General features: G+C 45.8%; 1 protein-coding gene and 1 long non-coding RNA gene across 6 annotated transcripts in view; one reads left to right on the top strand and one right to left on the bottom strand.

Annotated features, from left to right (window-relative positions):
• The window catches only part of COBL (cordon-bleu WH2 repeat protein), a 305,873-nt gene that overhangs the window by 88,332 nt on the left and 198,234 nt on the right, over positions 1–19,307 (bottom strand). For all 5 annotated transcript variants that reach the window (XM_070787414.1, XM_070787417.1, XM_070787412.1 and 2 more), the window contains one exon: positions 871–1,009. In XM_070787414.1, coding sequence (XP_070643515.1) covers positions 871–1,009 — 139 coding nt within the window. The remainder of the gene's footprint in view (positions 1–870; positions 1,010–19,307) is intronic.
• On the top strand, positions 6,449–9,604 carry LOC139182655 (uncharacterized). The gene is made up of 3 exons (XR_011566157.1): positions 6,449–6,676; positions 7,952–8,132; positions 8,232–9,604. It is a non-coding gene; the product is annotated as an uncharacterized lncRNA (long non-coding RNA).

Below are 19,307 nucleotides of genomic sequence, written 5' to 3'. Positions count from 1 at the left end.
AAGCCGATTCCCACGCTGTGAAATGCTAAGACGTTAAAAGCAAGGTACTAACCAGGGGAAAACGCTGACGAACAGCCAAGTAAGCTCTCATAGAAGTTTTAGGGGCCAACAGTGAGACACTGCATCCTTGGGCATCTTTTCCCTTTGGGGGCTGCAGCCATGAGGTCAAAGGCAGACCACGAGGGTGCCCAGGAGACTGAACGGCACCCCTGAAACGAGGCTGAGGCACTTGTCAGAGGCTTACCTTGGTCCCTCCGTAAATGAAATAACAAACAGTGATTTTAGAATAAAACTGGCTAGCCCTGGCTCATGGACCTAGGGATGGGAGTAGGATATTATGATCTAATAGGTCTTTCTGCTCACACATATTATAATTGCACCCTTTTAAACTATACTATGATTGCACCCACTTTAACTTGGGTTCCCTTTTTCTCTAGGATTATCATACATGAAAGCTGTAGAACTGGTGTGCTCAAAAAATAACTGAGCTGTTGTCACCTGATCTATAAATCCCCTGGGTTGAAAGTCTTTCACACCGTCATCCATGGGCTCCATCCTTGGACTCATCGCCTTCTACAAGCAGACACCGACTCCCAGCCACACACACAGGCTCCCCATCAAGCGCCCCCTCCGGAGCCTCCTCAATCACCCTCACCTTTCCCCACTGGCCCACCTTCTAAATGCCTGCACCACCCCCAGAAAACGCCTGCAGGGTATTACATGACTCACGACTGTTTATTTCCAGACTTTCTTTCTTTAGCCTAAATATTCTTCGGGTTAATGCCATCCCAGAGGAGGCCACTGCAGGGGTGAGGAGCAGTGCTAAGATGCAGGCCAAGCACCCAGAGGCGTGCAGACATGGTCACTCACCCGTCCTGCCCTTCCTGCCCTCCTCCCTGTCCTCCGTGCGGGGGGGCACCAGCGGGCTGGGTGGTGGGGGCTGTGGTGGAGGGGGAGCCGGTGCCCGCCTCTTCTTCTTCTGTAAGTCAATCTGCGACCCCAGAGACATCTGCAAAGCACAAAGAAGGACAAAGGGGGTCAGTGTGAGGGTGGCCGTGTACGTGGAGGAGCTGGCCAGAGTGATGGGCACCCCGAGGAGGGCTGGCAGGTTGCCAGTCCCCTCACTGGATTTCCTGTGTGGGCAATGGAGGCAGGGGTGTGAGGACTGCCTGTGTTGCCCAGGAGTGGCCCTGTGGGGGTCCAGGGATGTTCAGAGATGCCCCCAAGACTGCTAGGTGGCAAAGGGCAGAAGCTCTGCCCTGTATTTCCCAGGGCCTGCAGGCAAATCGGAAGATTTGGAAATCTCCTCTCAGCGTCAATATGAAAAAGGGGATCCTCAGCTCTCATATGTGTGTGCTCGGTCGCTCAGTCGTGTCTGACTCTTTGTGACCCCATGGGCTGAAGTCCACCAGGCCTGTCGGTCCACGGGATTCTCCATGCTTTTGTACAGCCACTGCTGAACGTGTGCATAAAGAACACTTCATCACACGTGAGGATGTGCACAGAGTTCCTGCACTGGGGGGCGGACAGAAGCCTTGGGCTCCAAATCCAGGGACACCCAGTCCTTCGAGGGCTCATCCTGGGAGGGGTGCAGCCAACACCACCCGCTGGGCTTCCCGTCCTGCTCTTGGAGCCGGGTGTTTTAACCCAAGCAGGCTCCCAGAGGACAGGGCACGTGGCTCTGCTTCCCAGGGAAGGCAACCTCCTCTTCTGGGCCAGACCTGGTGCTCCAAGTATGTGAGTAGAATGTGTGTGTGTGTGTGTGTGTGTGTGTGTGTGTGCTCCCCAGGTGGCTCAGTGGTAGAGAATCCGCCTGCAGTGCAGGAGTTCCCTGGGTCGGGAAGATCCCCTGGAATAGGAAATGGCAACCCACTCTAATACTCTTGCCTGGAGAATTCCATGGACAGAAGCGCCTGGTGGGCCACAGTCCATGGGGCTGCAGAAGGGTCGGATGTGAGTGAGTAACTAAACAAGTGTGTGCATGTGTATGCATGTGTGTAGTGTGTGTATGTGTGTGTAGCATGAGTGTGTATGAGTGTGTGAAGTATGTGTGTGTAGTATGTCTGTCTGTAAAAATCTACAACTTCATCAGTAATACATATCTCAATTTTTTTTTTAATTATAAAAGGAGGAAAGAAAAATCCTTTAATTGACATTCAGATTAACTGCTAACAGTTGGCAAACATTTTTCTGGGCTTTCTGCTTTCTTTTAAAAGTCATATTTTTTCTATCATTCTATCACAATATATTATAACCACATCCTATAACTTTCAAACTCTTTATGAAAAACATGGCCATAAAAAGGCAAACAGTTCCACAAAGCTTAGTCAAACCTGCCCACTCTAGTAGCAGCCACTTCAAACTCTCTTTCACTTAGCATTTATCCTGTTTTTCTAAATAATAAGCTTATTCTGCTATTTCTGGATTTTCCCCATGTTAGATTTTGGCTTCCTACCCCAGAAGTTCTCAGACACAGGCACATGCAGACCCATAATGCCTGTCCCACCCCCTGCCCCACATGCACGCGCGTGCACACACACACACACACACACACACATTTTCCTCCCAAATCTTCAAAAAAATTTAGAGCACAAGAATCAAATTAACATTCACTATTTAGTTAACCATATAGAGTTATAGTAGATATAATTATGAAAACAGATGTTTTCTTCAAGAGCAAGTTTCTCTAACCAAGACATATTAAGTGTATATTGACTATACTTTCTTTCTAGGTGAACTTTTGTTTTCTCTAAACTTGATAACTGATTTGTCTTCTAACTTTTTTCTTTTTGCTGTCTCCTGGTTATCTGTTTATCCAGATATTTTATCCTTTGTCCCCTGGATCCCATGCCTTTTAAAATTTCACTTCATTTTAGCAGGGCAAGGTGACTATCAGCTGAGACAAGAAGGATGTGGTGTGAATTTTTGAGATCTTGAAAATCTGAGAATGTCTGCGTTCTGCTACACTGAGCCATCCGCACGGTGCCTGTGGGGTCTCTGATGGTAAGAAATCTCTCAGGATGCTCAGCACTCACCCCATCCCCTCCTGGCCTGCAACCCTGCGGTGAGGACACCCCACCCAGGCTGGTTGTCCATCTTCTTTCCTGCAGGCTTGGGCGTCCCCTCACTCCTTAGGTCATCCTAAGGCATGCCTGGGGTGAAATTGCTCTTTACGCTCTGCTGGGGCGTCCACGGACTCTAGAGGTCTGTACATCCTGTGATTCTGTAGAATGTTCTTGTGCCATTTCTCAGAGATTTTTTCTTTTCTCTGTTTTCTCTTTTCTTTAAGGATTCCAATTACTCGAACACTGTAATTTCTAAATCAATTTCCTAACTTTTCTTGAGTATTCTTCCTTTTTAATTGAAACAAAGCTGACTTACAATGTGCTAATTTCTGCTGTTCAGCTAATTGAGCCTGTTTCTGTTCCTAATAGGTTCATTTGTGTTGTATTTGAATATTCTTGACTAATTAAAGAAACATTTTTACCCTCTCTCTTAGAAACCTCCTTTATTTCATTATCCAACTCTTTCGGCTTTTAAGTTTTCGGTTACTATATTTTTAACCTCCAAGCACTCTTTTTTGTTGTATTTTTTTGAAATACGTTCATGTCTTGTTTCCTGGATACACTCTCTTTTCTCTCTGAGGCTGTTAATTTGTATCTTTAAAAACACGTCTTTCTACTGAGCTATATAAAAGAATGAAATGATGCCATTTGCATCAACATGGATGGACTTAGAGATTATCATATTAAGTGAAGTAAGACAGAGAAAGATAGATACCATGTAATATCACTTACATGTGGAATCTAAAATGTGATACAGATGAATTTATTTACAAAATAGAAACAGACTCTCAGATAAAGAAAACAAACTTATGGTTACCAAAGGGGAAAAGTGGTGGGAAGCGATAAATTAGGAGGTTGGGATTGACATATACACACTACTATGCCTTGGGAGGAAAGTTATGACCAACCTAGATAGCATATTCAAAAGCAGAGACATTACTTTGCCAACAAAGGTCCATCTAGTCAAGGCTATGGTTTTTCCTGTGGTCATGTATGGATGTGAGAGTTGGACTGTGAAGAAGGCTGAGCACCGAAGAATTGATGCTTTTGAACTGTGGTGTTGGAGAAGACTCTTGAGAGTCCCCTGGACTGCAAGGAGATCCAACCAGTCCATTCTGAAGGAGATCAGCCCTGGGATTTCTTTGGAAGGAATGATGCTAAAGCTGAAACTCCAGTCCTTTGGCCACCTCATGCGAAGAGTTGACTCATTGGAAAAGACTCTGATGCTGGGAGGGATTGGGGGCAGGAGGAGAAGGGGACGCCAGAGGATGAGATGGCTAGATGGCATCACTGACTTGATGGACATGAGTCTGAGTGAACTCCGGGAGTTGGTGATGGACAGGGAGGCCTGGCATGCTGTGATTCATGGGGTCACAAAGAGTCGGACATGACTGAGTGACTGATCTGATCTGATCTGATGCACAAACCAGATAATCAACAAGGACCTGCTGTTTAGCACAGGGAACTCAATATCTTGTAACAATCTATAATAGAAGAGAATCTGAAAGAGATAGATAGATGTATAACTGAATCACTTTGCTGTATACCTGAAACTGACACAGCATTGTTAATCAACTATACTTCAATAAAAACTCTTTATATTCATTTTCTTCTGGTATGTGTGTGTGTGTGTGTGTGTGTGTGTGCATGTGTGCTAGTCACTTAGTCCTGTATGCTCTTTGTGACCCCATGGACTGTAGCCCACCAGGCTCCTCTGTCCATGGGGATTCTCCAGGCAAGAATACTGGAGTGGGTTGCCATTTCCTTCTCCAGGGGATCTTCCTGACCCAGGGATCGAACCTGGGTCTCCTGCATTACAGGCCAACTGAGCTACGAGGGAAGCCCTTAGCCAACTGCTCCTAAATAAGTGTGCTTTTGTGGATAGGGTCTGTGAACATTCATGAGCTTTCCTGGAGTTTTGTGGTCAGAGACCCGCTTGGCTCACTGGGGTAATCCCCAGCTGTGCATCTCTTTAGGACACTCTCTGAAGCTTCCCAGGTGGTGCTAGTGGTAGAGAACCTGCCTGCCAATGCAGGAACTCTAAGAGACGCAAGTGTGGATTCCATCAGCCACAGTCCATTCAATTCACCCCCTCTGTCTTTGGTAGAATATGAAGACTGTGATTTCAGTGATGACAAATTAAACTTCCTAGCAGTCCTTTATCTTCCCCACGTGCCCTTTTCTTCTCCTTTTACTGAGTTTCAGATACATTCCTTGACTATAACCTCTGAGGTAAGGAACACATAAAACTGGAGGAAAAGCAGATTCAAAAACTGATTTCCCAAATTTAAGAAACTTCATCATGTGGTTACCTCCCAAACTCAGGATAAATTCACCAAGACTCTTTCAAATAAACAGCTGTCAAAGTTCTCCAGTGTTCTATCAGTGTCTATTGGAGAAGCAATGGCACCCCACTCCAGTACTCTTGCCTGGAAAATCCCACGGACAGAGGAGCCTGGTGGGCTGCAGTCCATGGGGTTGCTAGGAGTCGGACATGACTGAGTAACTTCACTTTCACTTTTCACTTTCCTGCATTGGAGAAGGAAATGGCAACCCACTCCAGTGTTCTTGCCTGGAGAATCCCAGGGACAGGGGAGCCTGGTGGGCTGCCGTCTCTGGGGTTGCACAGAGTCGGACACGACTGAAGCGACTTAGCAGCAGCAGCAGCAGCAGTGTCTATACATTGTTAATGTCCCTAGTTTTCCTGGGGTCTGGTTGCCCGTGGGGTGTGTGAGCTGGACCCTCAGGAGACCCTGAGCAGGGGAGGCCCTGGTCGGAGGTGGTCACCTGCTCTCACCACCAGCACCATCATAATCCTGCCTCCATCTTCATCGAGCTGCAGGCGATGACAATGCTGAAAGGCAGAGAGCCTTGGCTCTGGTTCCTGGATTTCTTCCTTCGGGACTGACAGTCATCCATTTGTTAATCAGGATTGCTCAAACACTATGGATGGGCCTGCCTGTGTGATTTTCTAGTCCACATTCCTCCATCTCTTCTTAAAAGATGACGAGAGATTTTGTTTAATGTCAATTGTTCACTTGTTCTTTCCATTAATTCACCAGCTATTGCTAGTTCCTTGTTCTGTGACTGCAAGGACAGTGTCTTCAAAGGATTCATGGGAATGACAGAGTTCCTGACCTCCTACTGATGCCCACCATGAGTGAAGGAGAGAGAATTCTGTAACATGACATGATCTTCTTCTGGCTGGAAATGCTGCCGAGAGCTGCAATTTGGGGCTGACTTGGGACACAGTATCCTCTGTGAGTTCACGCTGGTTGATCAGCGCCTGCTAAGCTCCCACTGACGTCTGTATAATGACGACGTGTTCCAGATTCTGCCGAGTGCCGGCATCAAGTGGGAGATAATTAGAAAAACGAATCAGGAAAGCGATTCTGGCTCAGTAGCTTGGAAAAGCAATTTTTCCCCGTTGAAAGAAAGTTCTGGCTCACTCCTCGTTACAAGATTTGGAGAAGCATCAAACTCCTCGAGCCTTTGCCAAGATGGCCCAGCTTTGGCCCCAGTTGCCCTTCTCCTGGATAGAAGCACAGCCCCTTAACAATGGCTGAAGACCATGCGTTTTCCGGGCACACGGCTACTTCTGATCAATTAAGGTAATGCCTTTGCAAAGTGTCTGGCAAGGTCTGAGACTCCAACCAAGACAAGATCTAATGGGCAAACTTCTCTCTCTTTTTTTTTTTTTTCTGGAGCTTTTGTTATTTCAAGGTGTTTAAACAAAAGTACTAGATTGGCCAAAAAGTTTGTTTAGGTGTTTAAAACCCAAAATATACAGCCTCATAGAAAATACCTTGAACACTGGCAGCAATGAGACTTTATTAACATTTACTAAGGGTGCCAATGCATATCATAAAACTGCCTCAGAGGCCCCCAGGGGCAGGTAATTTCACTATCTCTGTTTTATAAAAGAAGACACTAAAGCTTGTAAAAGATTGCTTGCCCAAGGTCAGGCAGCTCACAAGTGGGCAGAGTTGAGATTTGATTTTGGTTTAAACCATTTTCCTCAGGTCTGAAAGATAGGACTCTGAGAGTTTTGAGTGGAAATATCTATTCCTGTTACCTCATCCATCCATCATTCCAAGCATGTGTGCTTGGAACCAGTAAGCTCCACGCTGGGCACTGGAGGAAAGAAGGAAAGAAGGGCACTCCTGGAAAGAAGGAATCCAGGAGCATCTTTTTCCTGTTGAATCCACAGCTCCAGGGGGCTTGGCTGTGCCCAGCTGGGTCCTTCCTTCCTTGCCTTTTTTCAAGCTGTTCTTTCTGCCTAGAACGTCCTTCCTTTCCCAGCACTTATATCTGCCGCTGCTGAAATCTTCCTCACTCCTTAAGGCCACTTCTCAGGAAGACCCCTGATGTCCTCAGGTGACAGTTAGTCAACCCCTCTTCCTGCCCAGATGCAGGAGCAGAACATCTCTCAGAGGTCAGCCCTTAGCTCCCCTCCCTGGGTTCTAGCCATCTGCTGCCATGCTTGCTCCCTTGAGTCCTGTTTGCCTTTGAGTTCTCTATAGTAAAGGGTGTGATTTATCAGTCTCTGAATTGCCACAATTTCTTGCTTCTTGCCTTTGCACTTCAGGAATCAAATGTTTATTTGAATATAAGAAAGAATGAAGTAGGAATTTTTTATATAAATGGAGCATATTATAGAAGGAATTTATGAGAGCCTGCAAGTATAACACAGCCCTGGCCTCGTATTCTCATTTCTCTTTCATTCAAAATGTGAATACTCTATTGTTTTTACTCTGACAAATGAAGACTATATATAATCACTAAAAATATTTCAAATAATAGAGGGGCATATAACATGCTAAGCGAAAATCCTCACCTCTACCCCTAAAAGACAACCTCTATTAAATTGATGTGTTTCTCCTTAGCCTGCTTTCTGTGTATCTACATATATGAATATTTACTAAAATGAGAACACACTCTCAGAAGGAAAACTGCTTTTTTCACCTGTGATACTGCTCACTGCTGGGTAGGAAATCTCTCCGACGTCCTGAGGAGGGGATGGGTCTGCCCCTGCAGGAACCACACGTGTGTGTACCTATCCTCAAGGTTTGGCATTTCGATTTTTCCAACAACTATTTCGAATACATTTGCAAAGAGACTCCTCACATATTTAATCTGTTTCCATTTTGTTCTCTTCTAATACAGCTTCATAAACTCACTGGCTCACAGGCAATGCAATTTTCAAATGAACTGAAATCGGAATCTCAAAGTGATATGAATGCTCCAGTGTTCACTGCAGCATTGTTCACAATAGCCAGGATGTGGAAGCGACCTAAATGTCCATCGACATGAACAGCTAAAGAAACTGTAGTCCCTTCGTACAATGAAACAGCACTCAGTCATGAAGACAGAGGACATTCTTCAACATGTGACAATACAGATAAGCCCCGAAGACACTGTGCTACATGAAATAAGCCAGACCTGGGAAGCCAAATACTGCACGATTCTACTCACACAGAGGTCTAATACACTAGGCAAATTTACAGAATCAAAGGGTAGAATGGTGGTTGCCAGAGGCTGGGGAAGGGAGGCAGGGAGTCACTAACCAGTAGGCATTTCAGTCAAGCAAGGTGGGTGAGCTCCAGGTGTCTGTTGCACAACCCTGCACGCAGAATCGAGGGGGACGCATGGTACACGCCATGGTTTAAGGGGGTGAGTCTCATATCAAGGGTTCTAAGCACAATAAAATGAAATTCAAGACAAAACAGGAGACACGTTGCCCAACGGACCTTCACAAAGGCTATATTATAGTTTGCTTCTAAGTCGCTTCAGTCATGTCCGACTCTGTGTGACCCCATAGACGGCAGCCCACCAGGCTCCCCCATCCCTGGGATTCTCCAGGCAAGAACACTGGAGTGGGTTGCCATTTCCTTCTCCAATGCATGAAAGTGAAAAGTCAAAGTGAAGTCGCTCAGTTGTGTCTGACTCTGTGCGACTCCATAGACGGCAGCCCACCAGGCTCCCCCATCCCTGGGATTCTCCAGGCAAGAATACTGGAGTGGTATTATAGCTTACACCCTCACTAACGCTCCACTTTCTCCCCACCCCACTCAACAATAGAACCAAGATAACCATTCACGTTTTTATCAGAGTCAATGAAAAGTACCCTAATTACTTTTTAGATCTACATTCTTTAAATGCTAGGGTTAGCATTTTTTTAATGATTATTCTTTACTTGTGCGTGTGAGAAAGAGAACGTTCATATCCAGTAAGCTGTTTTCTCCCTACTGTGGTGTCATCCTTATCTTAGTATCAACCCTCTAAATGACATAAATGATGTGAATATCTTCCCTAGCTTCTTATGGTATTTTAATTTTCTGTGTTTTTTTTTTTTTTTACATTTTTTGGAATATAAAAGTTATTTAATTCAACCTGTCAAGTCTCCCCACCTCCTTTTTCTAACCCAGGGTCATACTAAGAAAGGGATTCTTGATTTCAAATGTTTAAAATTCTTATTACTTTAATGTAGTTTCCTGGTATACTTTTTCATAGTTTTTATTAAATCAATCTAGACTTAATCTTGTTATGTGCTCTACATTTCTCCCAAAGTGATGAAATGAGCTCACAATACAAATGACAGCTATTTTATACATCTGCAGGCTCCTATATTATCATCAAACAAAACCCAGTAATAGCACACATTAGAATCTGAAAACCTGATGTTGTGACTGATGTTTCCTTTCCCCTCTGAAGCATCTTATCCAGGGAAAATCTGGCCTGCTGGAAACCTCACCTTTTTAGAACCAAGCAGAAACTGGCTGCCAGCTCATGTCTGTGATCAGTAACAGGAGGCTCCTGCCCTGCCACACCTGCCAGGCTCCTGCCAAGCTTGGTCTAAACAATAATCACTTTGCCAACAAAGGTCCGTCTAGTCAAAGCTGTGGTTTTTCTGGTAGTCATGCATAGATGTGAGAGTTGGACCATAAAGAAGGCTGAGCACCAAAGAATTGATGCTTTTGAAGAGTCCCTTAGACAGTAAGGAGATCAAACCAGTCAATCCTTAAGGAAATCAACCCTGAATGTTCATTGGAAGGACTGATGCTGAAGTTGAAGCTCCAATACTTTGGCTATTTGATGGGAAGAGCTGACTCATTGGAAAAGACTCTAATGCTGGGAAAGATTGAGGGCAGGAGGAGGGGGCAATGGAGGATGAGATAGTTGGATGGATGGCATGACCGACTCAATGGACATGAGTTTGAGCAAACACAGGAGATAGTGAAGAACAGGGGAGCCTGGGATGCTGCAGTCCATGGGATTGCAAAGAGTTAGACACAAATTAGCTACTGAACAACAACAAATAATAAATCCAGAGTTTCCTGGGAAGAGTCGGTGTCACATCCGAGAATTCTGAAAAACTAGTGATGCGTCTAGAAAGATTTCCCTTGGAACTGCTTAAAAAAGATCTGAACACAACAGATTTTTACTTCAAGGGATAAATCCTCAGTCATCTAGGGCAGCAGTTCCTAACCTTTTTGGTATCAGGGAGCAGTTTTATGGAAGACAAGTTTTCCATGGATGGGAGTGGGGAAGGTTTCAGGATGATTCAGTCACATTATGCTTATTGTGCACTTAATTCCTATTATTATTACATTAGCCCCACCTCAGACCATTAGGCATTAGATCTCGGAGGCTGGGGACCCGCATTCTAAGGTACTTATTTCTTGATCATATTCTCATTCTCCAGGGACACCAGGATGCCAACATTAGGGTATAATGAGGTTGCTCTCATTTAAAATTTCAATGACTGCTTCTATGTGATGATTATTCTGTATAATTTTCCTCTAAATACACTTGTGCTTTTTAAGAGGATGATCACAAGGATTTGAACAAGAACAGCATAGGAAAATATATCAGCAAGAGGAGAGCGTAGCATGGTGGTCATGCTTGGACCCTGGAGGTAGAAAGCAGGATTAGAGTTTTGCTTCCACTGTGAGGTAAGCTGCTTAATTTCTCTGTGCCTCAACTTCTCCACTTGTAAAACAGGGATGAAAATATTTATTGTTTCTTTAGTGCCTGGGAGGATTAAATATGTTAATATCATGAAAAGCACAGAGAATGCCATCCTCACTGATGGGTAGTTTCTACTAAGACCTTTCACCTCCTGACCCTTCTCATCGCCCCCCGAGCCAATGGCGGACAGCGCAGTACGACAGGGAGCCCTGGAGGTCACCTGCAGAATCACACCTGGAAGGACCCCAGTCTTGGTTCCAGCTCCTACAAGGAATCAGGCTCCTCAGAGAATGTGGTTAGGTATCCTAGTTAGGTTTCGAGGGCTACATGTGCTGATAGTACCTCCTGCAGAAAAGTGAGGCCACCCTGGGAGCTGTGAGTCACACAGAACCTACGCCAGCTGCCCATGCTCACTCATACACTACTTTCTCTGTGACTTGCTCTTTGCTCTTCAACGGAACAAGAGTAGCGCCCACCTCACGGGGCACCATAAGGCATCACATACGTATCACGCGAGTGCTCAGAAATGTCCCCAGCTGCCAGAAATGCTGTTAGGAAGTGATGTATATGTGTTTGCTAAAGAAACAGGAAATAAACCAAAGGACACCACAGAACACAAAATTCTAGAGCGGGAACTCCAGCTCTTTGATTTCACAGGTGAGGACACAGAGGACCAGAAGCTGAATTTGAGACCAATCCCACCTGACTCACCTTGAGTGGTGAGTCAATGAAAGAGAGCATTGATGACCCCAGCTTACGTGCTGAGAGGAAGATGCTGCACTCAGGGTTCCTGTGCATCCCCGCTGCCCTGTGTAATCATCAAAACAAGCCGATGGAGTGAACATCTGTCTCATTGTCCATTAAAGGGAAGTGAGTTTAGAGGGCCTCGGTCACCTGCTGAAGGCCACAGAGCTGACCGCTCTCTGACACTTCGTCTGCTTACAAAAGGGGACACACGTGGGTCCAGCCCGTGCTCTCTGACACCACACCCTGTTTTGAAGGTGGACCCTTTGCGGGATTTGCTGCTATCTCCTTAGTGCTGGCAACTATCCTTGGCATATTTTGGGTGGGCACTAAATATCCATTAACTTAGTGAATGCTGTGGCACCCCACTCCAGTACTCTTGCCAGGAAAATCCCATGGGCAGAGGAGCCTGGTAGGCTGCAGTCCATGGGGTCGCGAAGAGTCAGACACGACTGAGCGACTTCATTTTCACTTTTCACTTTCATGCATTGGAGGAGGAAATGGCAACCCATTCCAGTGTTCTTGCCTGGAGAATCCCAGGGACGGGGGAGCTTGGTGGGCTGCTGTCTATGGAGTCGCACACAGTCAGACACGACTGAAGTGATGCAGCAGCAGCAGCAGTGAATGCTGTAACCAAAAGCATCTGTATGATGAAACCAATACCTGTTTTCCCCTGAGGACAGGTGACTTTGTAGGAGCCTGTTATGTGTCCAATACTGCGGTTGGCACTGAGAATAAGAGGTGAGCAAGATGGATGGGACCTCGAGGCTGATTTTGTTGGAAGGGAGGTAGGTAATGATCAGATGTCTCATGGACAATGGCACTGCTCCTCACCACAGGCTGCGTGTGTGGAGAAATAGTTCAGGGGGCTTCCCTAAACCAAACGAAACAGGGGGGTTGGTTTTGACCATGTCTGTGGGGCTTCCTTGTGGACAGGCTGCAGGTGTCCCACTGAGACACTTGCATGGCAGTGGCACTGAAGCTAAGCATGGGTGGGATTGTTCAAGAAGAGTGTCAGGGAAGAAAGGAAAAGACAAAACCCTAAGAAGGCCTAACTTTCATGAGGCTGGTATAGGATGGAAGTTTCTGGGAAGCTGTCCGAGAGCTGGGAAAACCTGAGAGGGTGCGGTGTCATGGAGCACAAAGTGATCAGGAGAGTCAGAGGCTGCAGAGCTCAGGCAGGATAAAGATGGACAGCGCCACTGTGCAGAGGGCGCTAACACCCCCTGGGAGAGTGGGGCATCTAAACCAGTGCAGCGTGGAGCAGAGACGGGGTGGGCAGGCTGTCCGGGGGTGATGTGCAACAGGGCAGGTTACAAGGGGTAAGATGCAGCAGCATCGACAGGCGTGAGGCTGGAGGCGCATTTCTGGGGGGTCTTTTGCTGACATGTTCCCCCTCGGGCTTCTGGCAACTGAGCCCACCCCAGGGGCCGTCCTTGGCCACTTCCCTTATTCCTGAGAACTTTCAAGGTGGTTTCTTCCATATGCAGTGGTGTCAATGCCACCTTTGTGCAGGCTCCCAGGTTCACAGCTTGGCCTGAACTCCCCTAAGCTCCAAGGTCACACACCTAAGTGCCTGCTGACAAGAGCACCTGGACACGGGCAGGTGCATGTCCAAACCAACCCCTTGATTCTCTCCCCAGACCTGCTCCTCCCCCATGTGCATGGATGCTAAGTAGCTTTAGGCAACTACACCTCTTTGGGACCCCATGGACTGTAGCCTGCCAGACTCTTCTGTCCATGGGATTCTCCAGGCAAGAATACTGGAATGGGTTGCCATTTTCTACTCCAGAGGATCTTCCTGACCCAGGGACAGAACCTGCATCTCTTTCATCTCCTGCATTGGCAGGGGCATTCTTTACCGCTAGCATGCTCCTCCCCCTGCCTCCTCCATCTCAGGGGAACAACACCACCTTGTTTCCAGCTGTTCTGGGCCAGACGCTGCATATCTTCCTGGAATAGTCCACACCCCTCCAGCAGAGGCCAGTCTTCCTCTGTGTCCCTGTCACTACTCGCCTGAACCCACAGTCATTTCTCAGCTGAATAAGTGTCACAGCCCCTCCCTGGCCTCCTCACACCCACCTGAGATCCTGCCACAGGACAGCAAAGCAGGCCATGCTCTGCCTGAAATCTGCAAATGCTTCCCGCCCCATGTCCTGCCTGATTTCATTTCCTTTGGGAATATACCCAGAAGTAGAATTTCTGGGTTGTAGGGCAGTTCTATTTTTAATTTTTTGAGAAGCCTCTACAATGCTTTCCATAGTGGCTAACCATTTTTCATTCCCACCAACAGAGCACGAGGGTTCCCTCTTCTCCACATTGTGGCCAACATTGGTTATATCCTGACTTTTTGATAACAGTCATTCTGACCGGTGTGTGGTGATACTGACTGTGGTCCCAATTTGCACTTCCCTGATGAGTGATACTGAGCGTCTTTCCACGCTTCTGTCTGTTGGCCATTTGGACGCCGCTTGTGACAACGTGGATGGGCCTTGAGGGCATTGCACTAAGTAAGATGACTCAATATGTGGAATCTAAAACACCCAAATTTATAAGAACACTAAAACGGTGGTGACCAGAGGCTGGGGTGTGAGGAGAGAGGAGAGAGGTAGTTTTAGGAAACAAACTTACAGAGTAGATGAATAAGCCTAGAGATCTAGTACTTAGCACAGCGATCATAGGCAATAATATTGTATGATAATCATCACTTGTTGAAACACTAGATCTTGATTCTTCCCACCAGAAAAAGAGAAAGGATAGGCATGTGAAGGAACACGGGTGCTGACTGTCGCTACAATCAGATTACAGTATATTAATGTACTAAATCTGCACACGGGGCATCTGAAATACACATAATGTTATATGTCAAGTAGATTTCAATGAAAACGAAAGTAAAATCTTGTGGCAGAAGCTGCTGAGGGAACTGGATGGGAGTGCACAGCAAGCTCTGGGAAGAGGGAACCTTTGCTGTGAAACCTGTCCTGGAGCAGACCAGAGGGTAAGTGAGGACCAGGTTGGCACCTGGGGCAGCTCCAACCTGCCGCCAGGAGACGCGAAGCCACAGCTCCCACAGCTGCACTGGCCCAGTTTTGTTCATCTGGGCACCTGCAGAGATTATGCAAGAACCCAGGCAGACTGACACACTGTTCATGGTGCCATGCCTTCAGGGAGGGAAGGGGAAGTAGCAGCCAGGGAGGAAATAGAGTTCAAAGTCTGGGGCTTTGGGTCAAGGTGCATCACTCGGGGAATTAGCAAGTCCCCAGAGCTGGCTGTGGCCAGCCCATTAGTGAAAAAATATTGCACCATATCAGTAAACAAAGGATGCTGCAGCCATCAAAACATCATATTATAACCTCCCCAATGGTGAGCCCTGAAGAGAACTCTGCCTGGAGACAGGATGCCCACCATCAAACCATCAGACACTGCAGCTACCACCACCCACAATGGTGGACTCTGAGACTCAGGATGAGAAAGCATAGGATACTGGCCCTAGATAACTGAGGTGCATACCAAAGGATGATTTCAGTGAGCCCAGACTTGCATCTTCCTGGACATAGAAAAGTGCTAAATTCCTTAACGTCAGATGTCTGCTTTTCTTTAAGTAACAGTAATCTTTTGATGTTCCAACTACCTGGTCTTTGTTGCAAAAATCGCTAAATATCCAGCCCCACCACCTGTTAGCTCTTCTGAGCTTATCTGAGAGGCTGTGTCCCAGGCTTCAGTCCTCAGTTTTATCTGCTGAATAAAACACAATTCTCAACTTTCAGTTTGTGCATCAGTTTTCGACACCCCAAGGGTGTGTTTCCTTTGGGATTTGCTTGTTTCTGTCAGTTTACTATTTATTTAGCTTTGCATTTCCTCAAGGATGCTTCCCTTCCAATGTCCCCTGTGGACACAGCCCTCAGACCCTGCCTACTCAACAGATTTGATCTGCCCTCAGTGGGGGGTTGTCTAAACACCTCTTCTCTATACCCTTCCCCAGGTGAGACAGCCCTGGGGAAAGAGTGCTCAGGTATTAGTACGAACCTGTGACTCTCCTTCTGGGAATTTGGCGAGGGGATTCAAGGAGATGGTGACATCATATCCTGGTCTTACAGGGGTTCCTAAGTCCCACCATAAAGAGTACATCCACCATGGTCACCGATGACATAATATGTGGGGAGTTTCAATCTTAGAGTACCTGTATAGTCTTAAGTTCAAAAGGTAATCTTGCTGTCAGACGATACTGTTGTTGTTTTACCCAATCACTAAGTCACATCCAACTCTTTGCAACCCTATGAACTGCAGCACACCAGGCTTCCCTGTCCTTCACTCTCTCCCAGAGTTCACTCAAACTCATGTCCATTGAGTCGGTGATGCCACGATTTAACTTTGGTCACTACAAATAAAGTGGGAATTCCCAGGTGGTGCTAGTGGTAAAGAACCTTCCTGCCAATGCAGGAGATGTAAGAGATGTGGGTTCAATCCTTGGGACTGGAAGATCCCCTGGAGCAAGGCATGGCAACCCAGTTCAGTATTCTTGCCTGGAGAATCCCATGGACAGAGGAGCCTGATGGGCTACAGTGTACAGGGTCACAAAGGGCTCGACACGAGTGAAGAGACTTAGCACACGTGCACACATAAACTAGCACTGATTCTATGTGAGCAAGCATCTTTTTAATGAAAGCAGTGTCTCCCGTTGTCCCTATTTCTGGGTGTCATCTGGGCAGATGGATGGAGCAAAAGCTAATGGAACTGATAGGTTCATTCCTAAAGCTGGGGGAAAAAAAGAGTCCTTCCAGGAACTGTACAAACCATGCATAGACCTATGCCCAAGATGTGGGGAATTTATCCGTTATTTGCTACTGTTAGATGACCAAGTCACCATACTTTTGGCCATGGAAATTCTAGTACCTACCCAGTGTTTTTGGATTCTGTCTTACTCTTAGGCTCCTAAGAAAGGGTGAAAAGTCTCCACCCAAACTTGAGTGCCTCGGGTCAACGAAATGACTCCCTTTGGTTGTTTATATTCCATCCCTGAAAATTAAAGCCCTCTTCACAGGTGGGAGCAGGCAAGCTGCCAGGGAAAACAGTTTCTGTCATCACCATCTTTGGTAATTCCAGAAAGAAAAACACTGGGCATGCTTCATGGAAAGTTATGAGAAGAAACAAAAGTTGCTATTTCAGCACTTTCTTTCTTCCTCACTTAGCACAAAACGCCCTAAAACAGCATACTGATTACGTGCAGCACAAAACGCCCTAAAACAGCATACTGATTACGTGCTTTTGGTTCTTAAATGGAGATTTTAACATAAAATCTTTAAGTCTGATTTTTCCTTCCTATTTCCCCAATGTGTACCAAAGATTGTTATATCCCTCCAACAGATATTTACAAAGGGTTAATTTTTCTGCTAAAATGGTATTAGCTAGAAAGCTGTACATAGACAGTTATCTGAAGATTTGTAGTCTTTTTGTTTTAATTTTATTTTTCCTTTTTTTTCTGGCTTACTTTTCTTTCTAAAAAATTTTTATTTTATTAAAATATAGTTGATTTACAGTGGCATGTGACTTTCAGGTGTACAGCAGCAAGACTCAATTACACATATCAACTTTTTCAGATTCTTTTCCCTTATGGGCTATTAGAGACACCGAGCATAGCTCTCTGTGCTGGACAGTAGGTCCTTGTTAGTCGTCTGTTTCATATATAGTCATGTGTGTGTCTTAATCCCAGACTCCTAGTTTGTTCTTTGCCCTTTGGCAACCCCAGAGACTATTTTCTACGTCTGTGGCTCTACTTCTGTTTTGTAAATAAATTCATCTGCATCATTTTCTTTATGCTGCACATGTAGGTGCCATATGGTATTTGTCTTTGTCCGGTTTATTTCCCTCAGTAGGATAACTTCCAGGTCCATCCATGTTGCTGTAAATGATATAATTTCATTCTTTAAAATTGTTTATTATAGTTGCTTTACAATGTTGTGCTATTTTCTGCTGTACAGCAAAGCGAATCAGCCATATGTATATATGTACACACACACACACACACACTCACATATATATATCCCCTATTTTTTGAATTTCCTTTCCATGTAGGTCACCACAGAGCATTGGGTAGAGTTTCCTGTGCATCAGGAAGCAGACTGTTCTCATCAGTTATCTATTTTACATATAGTATCAGTGTATGCAAAAGTAGGAAGTCAAGAGATACCTGGAGTAACAGATAAGTTTGGCCTTGGAGTACAAAATGAAGAAGAGCAAAGGCTAATAGTATTCTGGCAAGAGAATGCACTGGTCATAGCAAACACCCTTTTTCACACAACACAAGAGACGACTTTACGCATGGACATAACCAGATAGTCAATACCAAAATCAGATTGATTGCATCCTTTGTGGCCAAAGATGGAAAAACTGTATACAGTCAGCAAAAACAAGACCTGGAGCTTACTGTGGCTCAGGTCATCAGCTTTTCATAGCAAAATTCAGGCTTAAACTAAAGAAAGTGGGGAAAACCACTAGGGCAGTCAGGTATGAATTAAATCAAATCCCCTATGAATATATAGTGGAGGTGACAAATAGATTCAAAGGATTAGATCTAGTAAACAGAGTGCCTGAAGAACTGTGGGTGAAGGTCCATAATACTGTGCTGCTGCTGCTGCTAAGTCGCTCAGGTCGTGCCCGACTCTGTGCGACCCCATAGACGGCAGCCCACCAGGCTCCGCCGTCCCTGGGACTCTCCAGGCAAGAACACTGCCATTTCCTTCTCCAATGCATGAAAGTGAAAAATGAAAGGAAAGTCGCTCAGTCGTGTCTGACTCTTCGCGACCCCATGGACTGTAGCCTCCCAGGCTCCTCCGTCCATGGGATTTTCCAGGCAAGAGTACTGGAGAGGGGTGCCATTGCCTTCTCTGAATATTGTGCAGAAGGAGGCAAACAAAACCATCCCAAAGAAAAAGAAATGCAAGAAGGCACAGAGGTTTTCTGAGGAGGCTTTACAAACAGCTGAGGAAAGAAGAGAAAGGAAAAGCAAGGGAGAAAGGGAAAGGTACACTAAACTAAATGCAGAGTTCCAGAGAATAGCAGGAGAGATAGGAAGGCCTTCTTCACTGAAGAATGCAAAGAAATAGAGGGTAACAACAGAAAGGGTGAAGACTAGAGAGCTCTTCAAGAAAATGGGAAATATCAAAACAACACTCCACTGAAAGATGGGCACCATAAAGGACAGAAACGATAAAGACCTATTAGAAGCAGAAGAGATCAAGAAGAGATGGGAAGAATGCACAGAAGAGCTGTAAAAAAGAGATCTTAATGATATAGGTTCTGGCACGGGTTGTGATTTGGGACCCATGTCCTCAGGAAACACACGGGGGATCCTGGATGGCAATTGTTCCTGGAACTCCCAGGGAGTGAGGTCACATCTGGCAGGTTGAGAACTATCCGCATGGAGGGGAACGGTTGGTAATGGAGGAGCAGACAACACACAAAGGGGAAAGAGGACAGAGGAACCCTGGAGGAGCCACAGCAGAGGGAAGAGAGTGGGCAGGGCAGGAA

Source organism: Bos indicus, chromosome 4 (assembly GCF_029378745.1).
Source record: "Bos indicus isolate NIAB-ARS_2022 breed Sahiwal x Tharparkar chromosome 4, NIAB-ARS_B.indTharparkar_mat_pri_1.0, whole genome shotgun sequence".
Classification (NCBI taxonomy): Eukaryota; Metazoa; Chordata; class Mammalia; order Artiodactyla; family Bovidae; genus Bos; species Bos indicus.
The sequence above is the reverse complement of the archived record's forward strand: the minus strand, read 5'-3'. Positions and strand labels throughout refer to the sequence as shown.